This window comes from Symphalangus syndactylus, chromosome 6 (assembly GCF_028878055.3).
Source record: "Symphalangus syndactylus isolate Jambi chromosome 6, NHGRI_mSymSyn1-v2.1_pri, whole genome shotgun sequence".
NCBI classification, from domain to species: Eukaryota; Metazoa; Chordata; class Mammalia; order Primates; family Hylobatidae; genus Symphalangus; species Symphalangus syndactylus.
The window spans coordinates 28846903-28861354 of record NC_072428.2 but is presented as its reverse complement, the minus strand read 5'-3'; the positions used below and the strand labels follow the sequence as shown (position 1 = coordinate 28861354).

At 44.9% G+C, this 14452-nt stretch overlaps 1 protein-coding gene, 1 long non-coding RNA gene and 1 pseudogene across 3 annotated transcripts in view; 2 read left to right on the top strand and 1 right to left on the bottom strand.

Moving 5' to 3' along the window:
- The window catches only part of LGR4 (leucine rich repeat containing G protein-coupled receptor 4), a 110264-nt gene extending 108857 nt beyond the window's left edge, over positions 1-1407 (bottom strand). The window contains exon 1 of one of the 2 annotated variants that reach the window (XM_055282077.2): positions 721-1407. In XM_055282077.2, the coding sequence (XP_055138052.1) occupies positions 721-905 (185 nt within the window). In that variant the 5' untranslated portion in view covers positions 906-1407. The remainder of the gene's footprint in view (positions 1-720) is intronic. The other variant, XM_055282075.2, reaches the window with a different exon arrangement.
- LOC134737001 (uncharacterized) lies at positions 1359-4764 on the top strand. The gene is made up of 2 exons (XR_010121515.1): positions 1359-1435; positions 1725-4764. It is a non-coding gene; the product is annotated as an uncharacterized lncRNA (long non-coding RNA).
- A 7330-nt stretch (positions 4765-12094) lies between these two features.
- Positions 12095-13670, top strand: LOC134736994 (large ribosomal subunit protein eL43-like; annotated as a pseudogene).
- The last annotated feature ends 782 nt before the right edge of the window (positions 13671-14452 follow it).

Here is a 14452-nt window from a genome sequence, read left to right as displayed (position 1 = left end):
GGTCGGCATTCCTTCTTTAAAAGGCCTTGTTGGGTAAGAGCATGTCCACCAAGAGAACCCTGTAATTCTCCCTTGTTTTATCGGACTCCCCTGCGTGCCACGCAGAAGCCTGGGAGCTAGTGGGGTAGTCCCGAGTGGAACTGGGCCGAGGTAGGTGCCGGGACGCACTACCTGGATGGGGCCAAATTGGAAGGAGATTCGCCGTGACTGAGGTACAGGTGTTTCTTCTCCCCACATGCTGGAACCCAGGAGGCTCCAGGTGCTTCCCCACGAGACGTGCCTCGGTATGCAGACTGAGGCCAAGTTCTCGGCGCCCTCAGCCCCGCCAGTGGCGGAACTCCTGCCCGCTGAGCGAGGGCCCTCATGAGACGGGAAAGTCGCGTGGACAGGCTGCCAGGGACAAGCGTTTTAGATTCTTTCTTCCTCCTTGGCCCCAGATGCACTTGTGAGTTGGGGGTGTGCGCGGTGGGGTGGGAGGGTGCTTGTGCCCAAAAAGTCTGGGAACGAAAGCTACTGCTGGCTCGAACCCGGACTAGCAAAGTGCGGAAAGCCCGTGGCGCAGGAGTGGGTGCCAGGCAGCCCGCACGCAGGTGACCGGCGAACCCCCTCCCCAGGCCCGGGCGGCGGCGGGGCGGGGTGGGGTGGGACTGACCCCTGGCTCCGCCCCACGGCGCCCCCCGCTGGGCCCCCTCCCCCCGCGTCCCCGCCGCCCGCACTCACAGCGCTTGGGTGAAGGCGCTGAGCCCCTCAGGCACGGCCGTCAGCCCCTTCCCGGAGCAGTCCACCCGACGGTCGCCGTCGCAGCTGCAGGGCGCCGCGCAGAGAGGCGGCGCCGCGCCGCTGGGCCCTGCCGAGCCGAGCAGCCCCAGGGCGAGGAAGCAGAGCAGCCCCAGCGGGCCCGGCATTGCTGCGGCCGCCTCCCGCGCCGGCCTCTCCCGCGGCGCTGCTTGCTCCGCTGCCCTCCGATGCCCCCCGCCGCCCCCGGGCAGCCGGCCTGCGGGCTGGGGCGGGGGTCTCTTCCTCGGCGGTCCGCGCGGGCTCGGCCCCTTCAGCAGTCCGCCGCAGCGGCGCAGGGACGCGGCGCTCCGGAGTTTCGCCCTTCCCGCTGCTCCATGGACGCGCAGAGGCTGCCCCGCTCCTCCGGCGGCTCAGGCCAGCCGGGCCGGCCCGGCGCAGCAGCGGGGGCCGCCCTCTGCCATCGCACCGGTCTCCCTGTCCCCGGCCTCCCAATGCAGCGGCTCTTCAAGGTTGCAGAGCGCAGCCTTCAGCCATGCCGGCCACTCGCCCCAGCCCCCGCCGTGGCTCTCGCACAAACACCCAGACTCTGGCTCGCTCTCTCCCAGCCGCGGCTCAATCTCTTCCCGTCCTTTTCCCTTCTAGGGTTGCACGCTCTGGTTCCCAAGCCCCCGGCCGCTGGCTTATGCAAATCACTTAGGTACATGCAAAACTATCCCGTCTCCCGGAGCGCCATTGGCCCGGGGAGGTCTCGAGCTCATTACTATGCAGAGAGGAGAGCCGCCATTGGCCAAGAGTAGGACCAGAGGGGCGTGTTTCTCGGGCATGAGTGACAAGGTGGTGGTGGTTGTGGTGGTGGTGGTGGTGGTTCAAGGCAAAATCTTGACTTGGCTGGATTTGTCTGGCAGGTTGTGGATTGAAGGTAGAAGGATAGGAGGACAAAGGGTCTAGTTTTCCCTCCCCCACCCGTCTTTTTGTTTCCTCCACAGAAATTGGATCTCCTAAATTGGATGACCTGGAAAGTAGAACTTCCCTCCAGCGTTCAGTTAAGTTTCAAATGACTCTCCGCTGTTCCAAAGGGCGAGGACGTCTGGAGCTCTGCAAACGGAAAAAAGATTTTGAAGAGGAGGAAAAAAGTTTTTCCCTCGATGTGACACACATCTTTGGGTTTTAGCTATACACTAAGTTAAAAGTGTACTCTCTCCAGTGCCTCACCTCACCTGGGATCTTTACACCTCTCTTGATACACATTTGGTAGCTAAGTCTTAGCAATTCATTCTCCCCAGTCCTCTCTCTATATTTGGTGTTTTTGGTGACTGCAAATCAGACTCCTTTCTCACTCACTTTAAAATCCTGAAACACAGGAATTTTGTAAAAGGTCAGAGAAAGTGATGTTTCTGAACAATGGACAATTTCCAAAACATCTGAGTGGGAGGTGACTGCGGCTGAGAAGCCAGCAGCAACGTTGGTGTTAGGTAATTATCAGCATTCTCTCCTCTTCTGGATTTTGAGTCCCTGTAGCCTAATAGACCCCACGGAATCATTACCTGTACCAACTACTGCTTTAGGGGTACTTCCTTTCTTGCTCTCTGCTATGACGTTGAGTTGTTTTACTCTATAATGGAGACATTTTTAATGAATACATTAAAACAAGCAGTATTCGGCCGGGCGCGGTGGCTCACACCTGTAATCCCAACACTTTGGGAGGCCGCGGCGGGTGGATCACCTGAGATTGGGAGTTCTAGACCACCCTGACCAACATGGAGAAACCCCGTCTCTACTAAAAATAGAAAATTAGCCGAGTGTGGTGGCAGATGCCTGTAATCCCAGCTACTCGGGAGGCTGAGGCAGACGAATTGCTTGAGCCCGGGAGGTGGAGGTTGCGGTGAGCTGGAGATCACACCATTGCAGTCCAGCCTGGGCAACAAGAGCAAAACTCTTCTCAAAAAAAAAAAAAAAAAAAAAAAGATTTTAAAATAATTATCATATAAAGTTGACTAGCCATCGTATGTAAATAAAACTTAGGACAATGGAAACAGGTTGATGCAGACCTATAAGTTTAAAATGAAAAAATTCTATCATCTTTGTATTTGGGAGTTTATCTAAAAGATAATGTCAGGTTGGGCACATAAGTCACATACAGTAAATCTATCTAGAAGCTAGAGAGTTAATAAATACACATATGCCTTCATTTCAAGTTTTATCTCCTCTCACTGCAGGGCTGAAAGACAAGTTAAAGACCCCCAGAAAACTCTGGTTTTATAGATAAGAAATCTGAGGCTCGAGAGAGAGTGTGCTCTGCCCAACATCTTCACGGAACAGCTCCTAGGCTCCTGGCTCCTAATCTGGTGCTCTTAGGGCCTTCCCTAGATTGGCTTTCATCGTCTAAATAATTTCCATTATTTTCTAGCAACTTTCATAAACAAATGAAGTAAGGAAGAAATTGTAAAGTTAGTTTCTGTAATTGTTTCTTTAAGATGTCCTTTTTTTTTTTTTTTTTTTGAGACAGAGTCTCACTCACTGTGTCCAGTGGCACAATCTTGGCTCACTGCAACCTCCACCTCCCGGGTTCAAGTGATTCTCCTGCCTCAGCCTCCCCAGTAGCTGGTATTACAGGTGCCCACCACCATGTTTAGCTACTTTTTTTTTTTTTTTTTTTTAGCAGAGATGGGGTTTCTCATGTTGGCCAGGTTGGCCTCGAACTCCTCACCTCAAGTGATCCACCTGCCTTGGCCTCCCAAAGTGCTGGGATTACAGTCATGAGCCACGGAGCCCGGCTTATAGGCAAATCTTGATTAAAAATGCAGAATGATTTAGTAGGCCTAAGTGGGGCCCAGAAGCCAGCATTTTGTTGCACAGCAAGTGAAAGTGACGCAGGTGATTCATGAACCACACTTGGAGAACTTTATTCTTTGTCTTCAAATAATAAAATCTTATGGCTGAAAACTTAGGTGAAAGGAGAGATTTAGATTTTGAAAAAAGGGGAGATGCAGATTTTACTAAAAAATAAATTCCTATTGTCTATTAGATGACAAATGTAAGAAAGGAAGATTCAAATTTGCAGCTTAGCCAAGAAGATGAAAGATCAGGAACAAAAGACTTGGGTAGGGAACAGAAAAGATAAGCTATATTAAAGTGTTTGTATTTCTTATTTGGTACATTTTGTATGCTTTGCATTAGAGATAAATTGGTCAATTAGTCTCCATCTCTTGGATAAGATGTCCCAAGAGAGTATAAAGACAAAACAAAAAACCAATGATTAAGGTAATAGCTCAGATAACTAGAGAAAAATGATCAGCTCTTAAATCATAGGGACTGGAAAGATAACTGAGATAAACCAAATGTAAATTGATGGCAAGCAAAAAATAATAGGGTCTCTGTCTACAGACCAGTTCCTCTTAAAGTTTTCATTGGTTGTATATAAGTAAATTTGCGGCATCCACAGGCTTGATAAAAAATAGAACTGGGCTGCAACCCCTCTGCATATGTGGCATGAAGCTTATGGGCCATGAAGAAAGTACCCTATCGTAGTGATGCTCGCCTTGGTGTCTTTGTGCAGAGCACATAGGACTTGTTGACTGATGGATAAGCTGGACTTCAGTTCTATCACCCCTTTACCCAAGAACTCTTGTAAACATAGAACCTGAACAAGTATATGCAGAGGCCCTACCTGTTGGGTGAACGGTTCAAGGTGCCCTGTTACAACAACAGCTCAGAGACAGTGGGGGCTCTGAGTGCTGTAATGATTGATTGGATAAAAGTCCTCAGACATGTAGAATTTCACTTTTTATGAACTATTTCGACTTAGAAAAAGAGTTAACAGCAATCAGCTTAAGAAATGTTACAAATGTAGTTGAAGCTCCCTTTGTACCACTCCCCAATCATATTCCTTTTCTTCCTCTCCCTGAGAAGTAAGCACTTTCCTAAACTTTGTAGTTAATTCCCATGCATATTTTAATGCTTTTCATATGCATGTATCCCTAAACAATAAACAGCATTGTTTTTCATATATAAATCAACATCATTGCATACTGTTCTGCAACCTGCTTTTTCACTCAACCTGTGAGCGTAATCAATGTTCATGAACTATGTGGCTTGTAACTTCATTTTCATTACTATTCCACTTAATGAATATGCCCAGTGTGTTAGGGTTCTCCAGAGAACAGAACCAATAGGATATATATAGAAATACAGAAAGAGATTTATCGTGAGGCATTGACTTATACAATTATGGAGACTAAGTGACAATCTTCCATCTACATGCGAAAGCCCAGGAAAGCTAGTGGATTTGTTTTAGTCCAAACTTGAAGGCCTGAGACCCAAGGGAGTCAATGATGTTTTGGTCCAAGTCTGAAGGCCTGAGAACCAGGAGCAGTGAAGTCTGAGGGGAAGAGAAGACAGATGTCCCAGCTCAAGCAGAAAGCAAATTTATCTTTTCACTCTTCTATTTTTTGTTTGTTTTTTTAAATGGTGTTTTGTTTTGTTTTTGAGATGGAGTCTCTCTCTGCGGCCCAGGATGGAGTGTAGTGGTGTGATCTCAGCTCACTGCAGCCTCCACCTCCTGGGTTCAAGCGATTCTCCTGCCTCAGCCTCTTAAGTAGCTGGGACTACAGGCATGCACCACCACACCCAGCTAATTTTTGTATTTTTAGTAGACAAGGGGTTTCACCGTGTTGGCCAGGCTGGTCTTGAACTCCTGGCCTCAAGTGATCCACCCACCTCAGCCTCCCAAAGTGCTGGGATTACAGATGCGACCCACTGCACCTGGCCTTCCATTGTCTTTTTGTTCTATTCAGGCCCTCAATGGAATGCACAAGGGCATCTTCTTACTCAGTCTACTGAATCTCTTCCAGAAATACCCTCACAGACACATCCAAGATGTAATGTTTTACCAGCTATCTGGCCATCCTTTGCCCAGTCAAGTTGACACATAAAATTCATCATTATACTCAGTATTTATTTATCCATCCTCTTGGTTAATATTATTTTTATTTTTTCTAATAATTCAACTATGAATATTTTTGTATATATTTGCTTGTTCATACATGTAAGAGTTTCTCTAAAATGTGTATATTTTCTTTAAATACTCGTGTATATGTGTGTATGTGTGTGTGAATGGAAGTGGAATTGCTGCTGGGCATGGTGGCTCATGCATGTAATCCCAATACTTTGAAAGGCCATGGTGGGAGGATCATTTGAGCCCAGGAGTTTGAGACCAGCCTGAGCAACATAGCAAGACCCCATCTCTACAAAAAATTTTAAAAATTGGCCAAGCTTGGTGGTCCACACTTGTAGTCCCACCTACTTAGGAGGCTGAGGTGGGAGGACGGCTTGAGCTCGGGAGGTCAAAGTTGCACCACTGCACTCTAGCTTGGCAGTGCATGATTGGGCCATTGCCCTCCAGCCTGGGACAAGAGCAAGACTCTGTCTTTAAAAAAAAAAAAAAAAAAAAAAAAAAAAAAAAAAAAAAAACAGAATTATTAGGTTGTAGATTATATGCATTTACCATTATTAGATGTTGTTGCTAAATTGCTCTCAAAAGTGACTGCAGTTAGTTGTGCTTCCCTCAGAAGGGAAAAACAACCCCTGTTACTCAACATCTTACCAATACCTGATATTGTAAGGCTTAAATGTTTACGAGTCTAATGCATAGGAAATGAAATCTGTGTGGTTTAAATTTGAGTTTCCCTGATTCCAATTGCATATTTTCATGTATTTATTGGACATTCTTGTGTGCTGTTCTATGCATTACCCACTCATTTCCTTTGCGTTTGTTTTCCATTGGGTTGTTTATATTTGCTTTTATTGTTTTATAGTGGGGATCAGCAAAGGTTTTCTGTTAAGGGCCCAGTAGTAAATATTTTGGACTTTGTGGGCCATATGGTCTCTGTCACAACTATTCAACTCTGCCATGCAGCACAAAAACAACCATAATACAAAATAGATGTCATTGTATTCCAATAAGATTTTTTTGACAAAAACAGGTGTTGGACTAGTTCTGGCCCGTAGGCCATAGTTTGCTAACCCTGTTTTATAGGATGTTAATTCTTTATTAAAATATACTCATTATTTCTGTTTGTTTTTGTTTGCTTGCTTGTTTTTAAAGGACAGGCTCTTCCTGTGTCACCCAGTTGCATGCAATGATCTTAGCTCATTGCAGCCTCAAACACCTGGGCTCAAGGGATCCATCCCCCTCAGCCTCCAGAGTAGCTATGACTGTAGGTTCACACCACCATGCCAGCTAATTATTATTATATTTTGTAGAGACCTAGTATTGCTATGTTGCCCAGACTGGTCTCAAATTCCTGGCTTCAAGGGAGCCTCCCACCTCAGCCTCCCAAAGTGCTAGGGTTATAGGCATGAGCCATCATGCCCAGCCTACTGATTGTTTTGGAAACAATTTACATGATTATGTAAAATTCAGACAGACACACGTCAAAGGGTAACCATCTTTTCTTTTTTTTTTTTTGCTTTTTTTTATTAATTTTTTTTGCACACAAAACAAACATTTTCTAAAAATACATACAAACAAAAAGATGCATATCAAACATATCAGGAAGGTTGCTCATGGGAAGACGGGGAATAGAAATGGGGGGTGGGAATTAAAGAAAATAAATGAGAGAGGGACTTTGTATGGATCAATGATAATAGCTCAATCATCTATTTGACAAAGCAGAAGGAGAAGGAAGAGGAAGAAAAAGAAAGTGGGATAAAGTATCAGAAAGGGAGGAAAATAGAAAAAATTAGAGTATGACTCCAGGGTAGACCTGTTTTGTTGTCACTGGGTTGGTTGGTTGGTTTGTCTGTTGTATTTTTCATATGTTTCGCCATGTTGGCCAGGCTGGTGTCGAACTCCTAGCCTCAAGTGATCAACCCGCCTCGGCCTCCCAGAGTGCTGGGACCACAGGCGTGAGCCACCACGTCCAGCCCCCACATTGCGTCTGGCCTCCGTGGTAGACCTCCCAGATGGGGCGGCCGGGCAGAGGTGCTCCTCACTTCCTAGATGAGGTGGCGGCCGGGCAGAGGCGCTCCTCACTTCCCAGACAGGGTAATCATCTTTTCTTGCAAGTTAAGATCACACACTTTCTTTTCTTTTCTTTTTTTTTTTTTGAGACGGAGTTTCGCTCTTGTTGCCCCGGCTGGAGTGCAATGGCGCGATCTCGGCTCACCACAACTTCTGCCTCCTGGGTTCAAGCGATTCTCCTGCCTCAGCCTCCCAAGTAGCTGGGATTACAGGCATGCGCCACCACCCCAGCTAATTTTGTATTTTTAGTAGAGATGGGGTTTCTCTGTGTTGGTCAGGCTGGTCTTGAACCTCAGGTGATCCACCCACCTCGGCCTCCCAAAGTGCTGGGATTACAGGCATGAGCCACCTCACCCGGCCAAGATCAAGCACTTTCAAAATTCCAGTCTCCATGGTGACCTCATGCTGAAGATTATATTGCAGAACGAGCCAAGCAGAGTGCAAGCTTAAAAATGTCCTGCTTTCTAGAATGAAGGACACAGAGGGAGTCCTGGGCACTTAGAGTTTACCTTATCCTTTGTGTAAAAGGCACCCTAAATATTTTTGACCCAAATAATAACATAACCTGTGAGAAATAGTTATCGAGCTTAAATAAAAGCATAGGTGCCAAAAAGCTACCTGAAGTGAGAAGCTGGCTATACATTAAAAATATACATTTATTGGCTGGGCGCCGTGGCTCATGCCTGTAATCCCAGCACTTTGGGAGGCCGAGATGGGCGGATCATGAGGTCAGGAGTTCAAAACCAGACCAGCCTGACCAACATGGTGAAACCCTGTCTCTACAAAACATACAAAAATTAGCTGGGTGTGGCAACGCACGCCTGTAGTCCAAGCTACTCAGGAGGCTGAGGCAAAAGAATCGCTTGAACCCGGGAGGCGGAGGGTGCAGTGAGCGGAGATCGCACCACTGCACTCCAGCCTTGGTGACAGAGCAAAACTCCATCTCAAAAAAAAAAAAAATATATATATATATATATATATATGTGTGTGTGTGTATATATATATATGTATATATGTGTATATATATATGTATACATGTATCTATGCTGGGCGCAGTAGCTCATGTCTGTAATCCCAAACTTGGGAGGCCCAGGCTGGCTGATCACTTGAGTTCAGGAATTCGAGTCCAGCCTGGCTAACGTGGTGAAACCCCATCTCTACTAAAAATACAAAATTGGTGGGTACCTGTAATCCCAGCTACTGGGGAGGCTGAGGCAGGAGAATCGCTTGAATCCAGGAGGCGGAGGTTGCAGTGAGCCAAGATCATGCCACTATACTCCAGCCTGAGCAATAGAGTAAGACTCTGTCTAAAAAAAAAAAGAAACTATGTGTGTGTGTGTATTTATATACATATAAATTTATATACATATACATATAAATACACACATAAAGATTTGTATACATAAATGCGTAAATAAACATACATACATAAATATTTCAAGACATGATAGGGTTAGGGAATAAAGAAAAGAATATCAAGTCTAATCCCTACTGATCAGATATCTTATATGCACCCACTCTAGTGAATGAATCTTCAAGGTAGTGCATAGTTTCTAGGCTTTGATGCCTCCATATTTGCATGGGGAGCTTTGGGATGGAAGAGCTTTCACATTAAGCCCCAGAGGCTTGCAGTCATTCTGTCATGGTCTCAAATAAGGTATTTTACACACCTTATCAACATCCCTAGTGTGGTACTATTGGACCCAGGAAACAACATCTAATTTTTTAGGGCTAATTGAAAACAATGATTTATTTTGAACAAAAAGTAACAATGTAAAATTGTCGACAAATTTTAAACATCCTTTTAAGCTACACATGTGATCAAATTTGCGCTCTGGGCCCTCTTTACTATACCTAGAGCTCGAGCAAGGGTGAAGGATGGCTGGGAGCAGCACATGCCACTTGTGTAGAACTGATGGGACCTTTGGGATGTGAGGGCTGGTAGTGAGGCTTCTGGCAGGACTGGCTGAAGGCCATTCTTAAAGACAGCCCTTTTTCAAAACATCACCAAAAAGTATCTTACTCTTTTGAGCTGGTTGGATATTACGGGGTTAGATAGCCTTTCAATACTTCTGAAGACCCATACTGACCCAAAATTTGAAAACATTTGGATAAATATCAGAAATATGGAAATGCCTAATCTTTTCATTTTCTTTTTTCTTGTTTGTTTTTTTTTGAGAGAGTTTCACTCTTGTTGCCCAGGCTTCAGTGCCATGGCACAATCTTGGCTCACCACAACCCCCACCTCCTGGGTTCAAGTGATTTTCCTGCCTCAGCCTCCCGAGTAGCTGGGATTACAGGCATGTGCCACCGTGCCTGGCTAATTTTGTATTTTTAGTAGAGACAGGGTTTCTTCCTGTTGGTTAGGCTTGTCTCGAACTCCCGACCTCAAGTGATCCGCCCGCCTAGGCCTGCCAAAGTGCTGGGATTACAGGCGTGAGCCACCATGCCTGGCCATGCCTAATCTTTTCTAAATCTGATTTTCTTTTCCTGATCTTTCCCTTTCAATTCTAACACAAGAGGAAAAATGAGACTCAAGGGAGCAACTTCTGAATTACAGAACCACGTGTGGGTTCGCTCCAAAGTCTGAGTGCATAAACTACTGGTGAGAAATACAAGTACACAAAAATTAAATGATTGTTAAAGAAACCAGATGTTATAAGAGATAGAAAAGTAAAGGTAGAAAAATCAGAATAGAAAAGCAGGAAGATTACCACCTGGTCAAGCTGATAATTTGTTAAGACCAAAATACCAACACGAAGTTCAGCCATGGAATTGGGTAGTTTTCACTTCCTCAGAATCCCAAATAAAACTTTGAACATTTTAGAAAGACCTTAGCATGACACAATTATTTCAAAAAACTACATGCAAAATCTGCGCATGCCATGATGATGCGTAATCAGAAAACCAGCACTTAGGGTGGAGTAGGGGGCTGTGGTGGTGGTGGTAGTGGTGCTGAAATGTTCTGAAAAGCTCTTCTTTGTCTACATGAAATATTTTGGAAGAAATCTGGAAAGGAAAGAGGAAATTAAATGTAGACCCAAGGAGAAATATTGGGTAGGATGTGGAGGGAAGACTCCATATTCTGTAAATTGTCCTTTTCCTAACTAGACACCAAATACTGTCTCAAAAAATAAATAAATAAATAAATAAATAAATAAATAAAAACACTCTTAAATACCTCTTTGATAATTCCCAAGCTGTTAAGTTATTTTTGTCTAGTGACAGCTACCATGGCTATCTTCAAATAAGAAAAGCGGCAGTCAGAATGAAAAGGTTAACAATCCGAAAGTTTTTGAAAATGTCTTTTAATCTTCAAAATAAAACACCCTGAAGCAGTGCTTTTAAAAACACAGGCAAACTGCCAACCATTTGTAATTTCCAAGATTATTTTGGAAAGGGGCAAAGCAAAGAAAGCTTCAAGGCTGGGTTAGTGGTGCTGGATGTCAGGATGCTGAAGATGGTATTTTCTAGGACTGGTTGGCAAAATCTGGTAATATCTGCTAATCTCTCTCTTTCTCTCTCTCTCTCTCATTCTCCCTCTGCCTCAGGCTAATGTTAAAACATACTTCGTGATCTGTAGAACGTAAGAGAAAATTTAGAAAATGTTTGATATGAAAGAGAAAATGAAGGATGTTGAGACAATAGGGAAAAACTTTATAGTAATTCTGCCAATTTGCCCCTTTTATTCTAAAATAACACAAACTTGTCAAGCTTTTCAACATTTTTTGAATTTTTTTTTTTTTTGAGATGGAGTCTCTGTTGCCCAGGCTGGAGTGCAGTGACACAATCTCGGCTCACTGCAACCTCCACCTCCTGGGTTCAAGCAATTCTCCTGTCTCAGTCTCCCAAGTAGCTGGGATTACAGGCCTGCACTACCATGACTGGCTAATTTTGTATTTTTGGTAGAGATGGGGTTTCACCATGTTGGCCAGGCTGGTCTCGAACTCCTGACCTCAGGTGATCCACCCCACCTCGGCCTCCCAAAGTGCCGGAATTACAGGCATGAGCCACTGCACCCAGCTGGATTTTGTTTTTCAAGGACTATTTACCACACACCTACTTTTCAGAATGTACTCTGCTAGGTACTGAAGAGTTTTGACTGATGCAGGGCTGTCTGCATGTAAATCACCCTGGGAAGATTTGTAATACAGCAGTTCCAAGATTCCATCTCCATTGATTCTATTACAGAAGGTCTCTGTGGGTCCCTGAATTTCCAGTATTTAAAAAGTTGCTGATTCTGACATAGGCCTCCACCACCAACCAAGATGTATGACTTTTTGCTACAGGATAAGGCAAGTGTGGGTCCTCTGAGAAGCAGACATCAATATGGGATTACTCATGCAAGAGATTTATTAGGGGAAGTGATTGTGAAGGGAAAATGGGGAGGGAGCTAAGGGCATCTGAAAAACCGTCAGATTGAGATGTGGGTCTGGCCCCAGGTGAGGAGGTGAAGGAGGGAAAAGAGTCTTAGATTTCAGTGCAGTTCTATAAAATTTCAGCAAAGCCACAAAAGTTATCTGCCAGAGTCTCACATCTCCCAGGAACAGGACTGCCTTAGTATCTCAGCCATGCTCGGTCATTGGCTGGGACCAGCCCATAGGAAGTGTGGCCTTGGCACAAACAGGGTGAAGGATTTTACCTTAGGACTGTTAATCAATTAGAGTCCCCACAGTGAGAGAGCTGACAGGTGCCTTTCACTGCAGCCCCAGGATATAAGGTACGACATGGAGCTCTCCTACAAGCAGTTTACAATTCAACTTTCAGAATGTAGAAACACAGGGTTAGAAAAGACATTAACACTAGTTTGATTACCTTCCTAAGGCTTAAGAAGGCTGAACAGCATCCCTGCTATTCTTGGATACCTTAGAGTTGGCATAGTCATACCTCCATGTGGAGTAGTCCATCTTTGGGCACTTCTGGCTGTTAGAAAGTTATATTATGTTGTGACAAACTGTTTCTTCTTGATGCTTTAAAAATTAGAAATAAGGCTGGGTGTGGTGGCTTACTCCTGTAATCCCAGCACTTTGAGAAGCTGAGGCGGGAGGATTGCTTGAGCTCAGGAGTACAAGACCAGCCTGGCCAACAGCGAGACCTCATCTCTACTTAAACAAACAAACAAACAAACAAACACACACACACACACATAGCTCTCTGGGCTCAGACTTAGTTTGCGGAGACATGGCCAAATGCACCAAGAAAGTCAGAATCATCAGTAAATATGGGACCCGCTATGGGGCCTCCCTCCAGAAAATGGTGAAGAAAAATTGAAATCACCCAGCACACCAAGTACATTTGCTCTTTCTGTGGCAAAACCAAGATGAAGAGATGAGCTATGGGGATCTGGTACTGTGGTTCCTGCATGAAGACCGTGGCTGGCAGTGCCTGGACCTACAATACCACTTCCGCTGTCACGGTAAAGTCGCCATCAGAAGGCTGAAGGAATTCAAAGACCAGTAGATGCTCTTCTACTCTTCGAGACATCATTGGCCTATAATAAATGGGTTAATGTATGTAACAAAATTGCCTTGGCTTGTTAACTTTATTGGACATTCTGATGTTTGCATTGTGTTAATACTATCATTTTGGAGAAGCATGCGGAGATGGATTATTTTAATTCAGTTTCTTTTAGTAGTCAAATGATAAAATATGGCATAAGGATACAAGTCTTCCAAGTTAGATATATCTATTAGCTTTTTATAAGTCTGTTCCTACCAGTTTGATTTTGAGATACATTGGAGCAAACTGCAAACTTTAGTGTTTGTTTGTTAGTTTGTTTTTTGAGACGGAGTCTTACTCTGTTGCCCAGGCTGGAGTGCAGTGGGGCGATCTCGGCTCACTGCAACCTCTGCCTCCCGGGTTCAGGCAATTCTCTGCCTCAGCCCCCCGAGTAGCTGGGATTACAGATGCCCACCACCATGCCCGGCTAATTTTTGTATTTTTACTAGCGACAGGGTTTCACCATGTTGGCCAGGCTGCTCTTGAACTCCTGACCTCGTGATCTACCCGCCTCGGCCTCCCAAAGTGCAGGGATTACAGGTGTGAGCCACTGCACCTGGCAGTTTAATTTTAAAATTACAGTTAATAGTTTTTAAAAAATGTTTTTAGGCTGGGCGCAGTGACTCAGGCCTGTAATCCCAGCACTTTGGGCAGCCGAGGCAGGTGGATTACTTGAGGCCAGGAGTTTGAGACCAGCCTGGCCAACATAGCGAAACCCTGCCACTACTAAAAATACAAAAAATAGCTGGGTGTGGTGGTGCATGCCTGTAATCTCAGCTATTTGGGAAGCTCAGGCACCAGAATCACTTGAACCCGGGAGGCAGAGGTTACAGTGAGCTGAGATCATGCCACTGCACTGCAGCCTGGGTGACAGGGAGACTCTTGTCTCCAAAAAAAGTTTCTAAAGGTATAGGATATACTAAATAATACATGTATACTGCCTCTTCTATTATACTTCTGGTGTTTTCGTTGACCTATACTGTATCAGCATTTTCAGGAAACAATATGAAACAATTATAATTTCCCATTAAATGTCTCTCTCTATATATGTATGTACACATATGCATATATATACATATATAAAATGATAATTAGCCTGGTGTGGTGGCCTGCACCTATAGTCCCAGCTACTCAGGAGGCTGAGGTGGGAGGTCACGTGAGCCCAGGAGGTTGAGGTTGCAGTGAGCCATGATC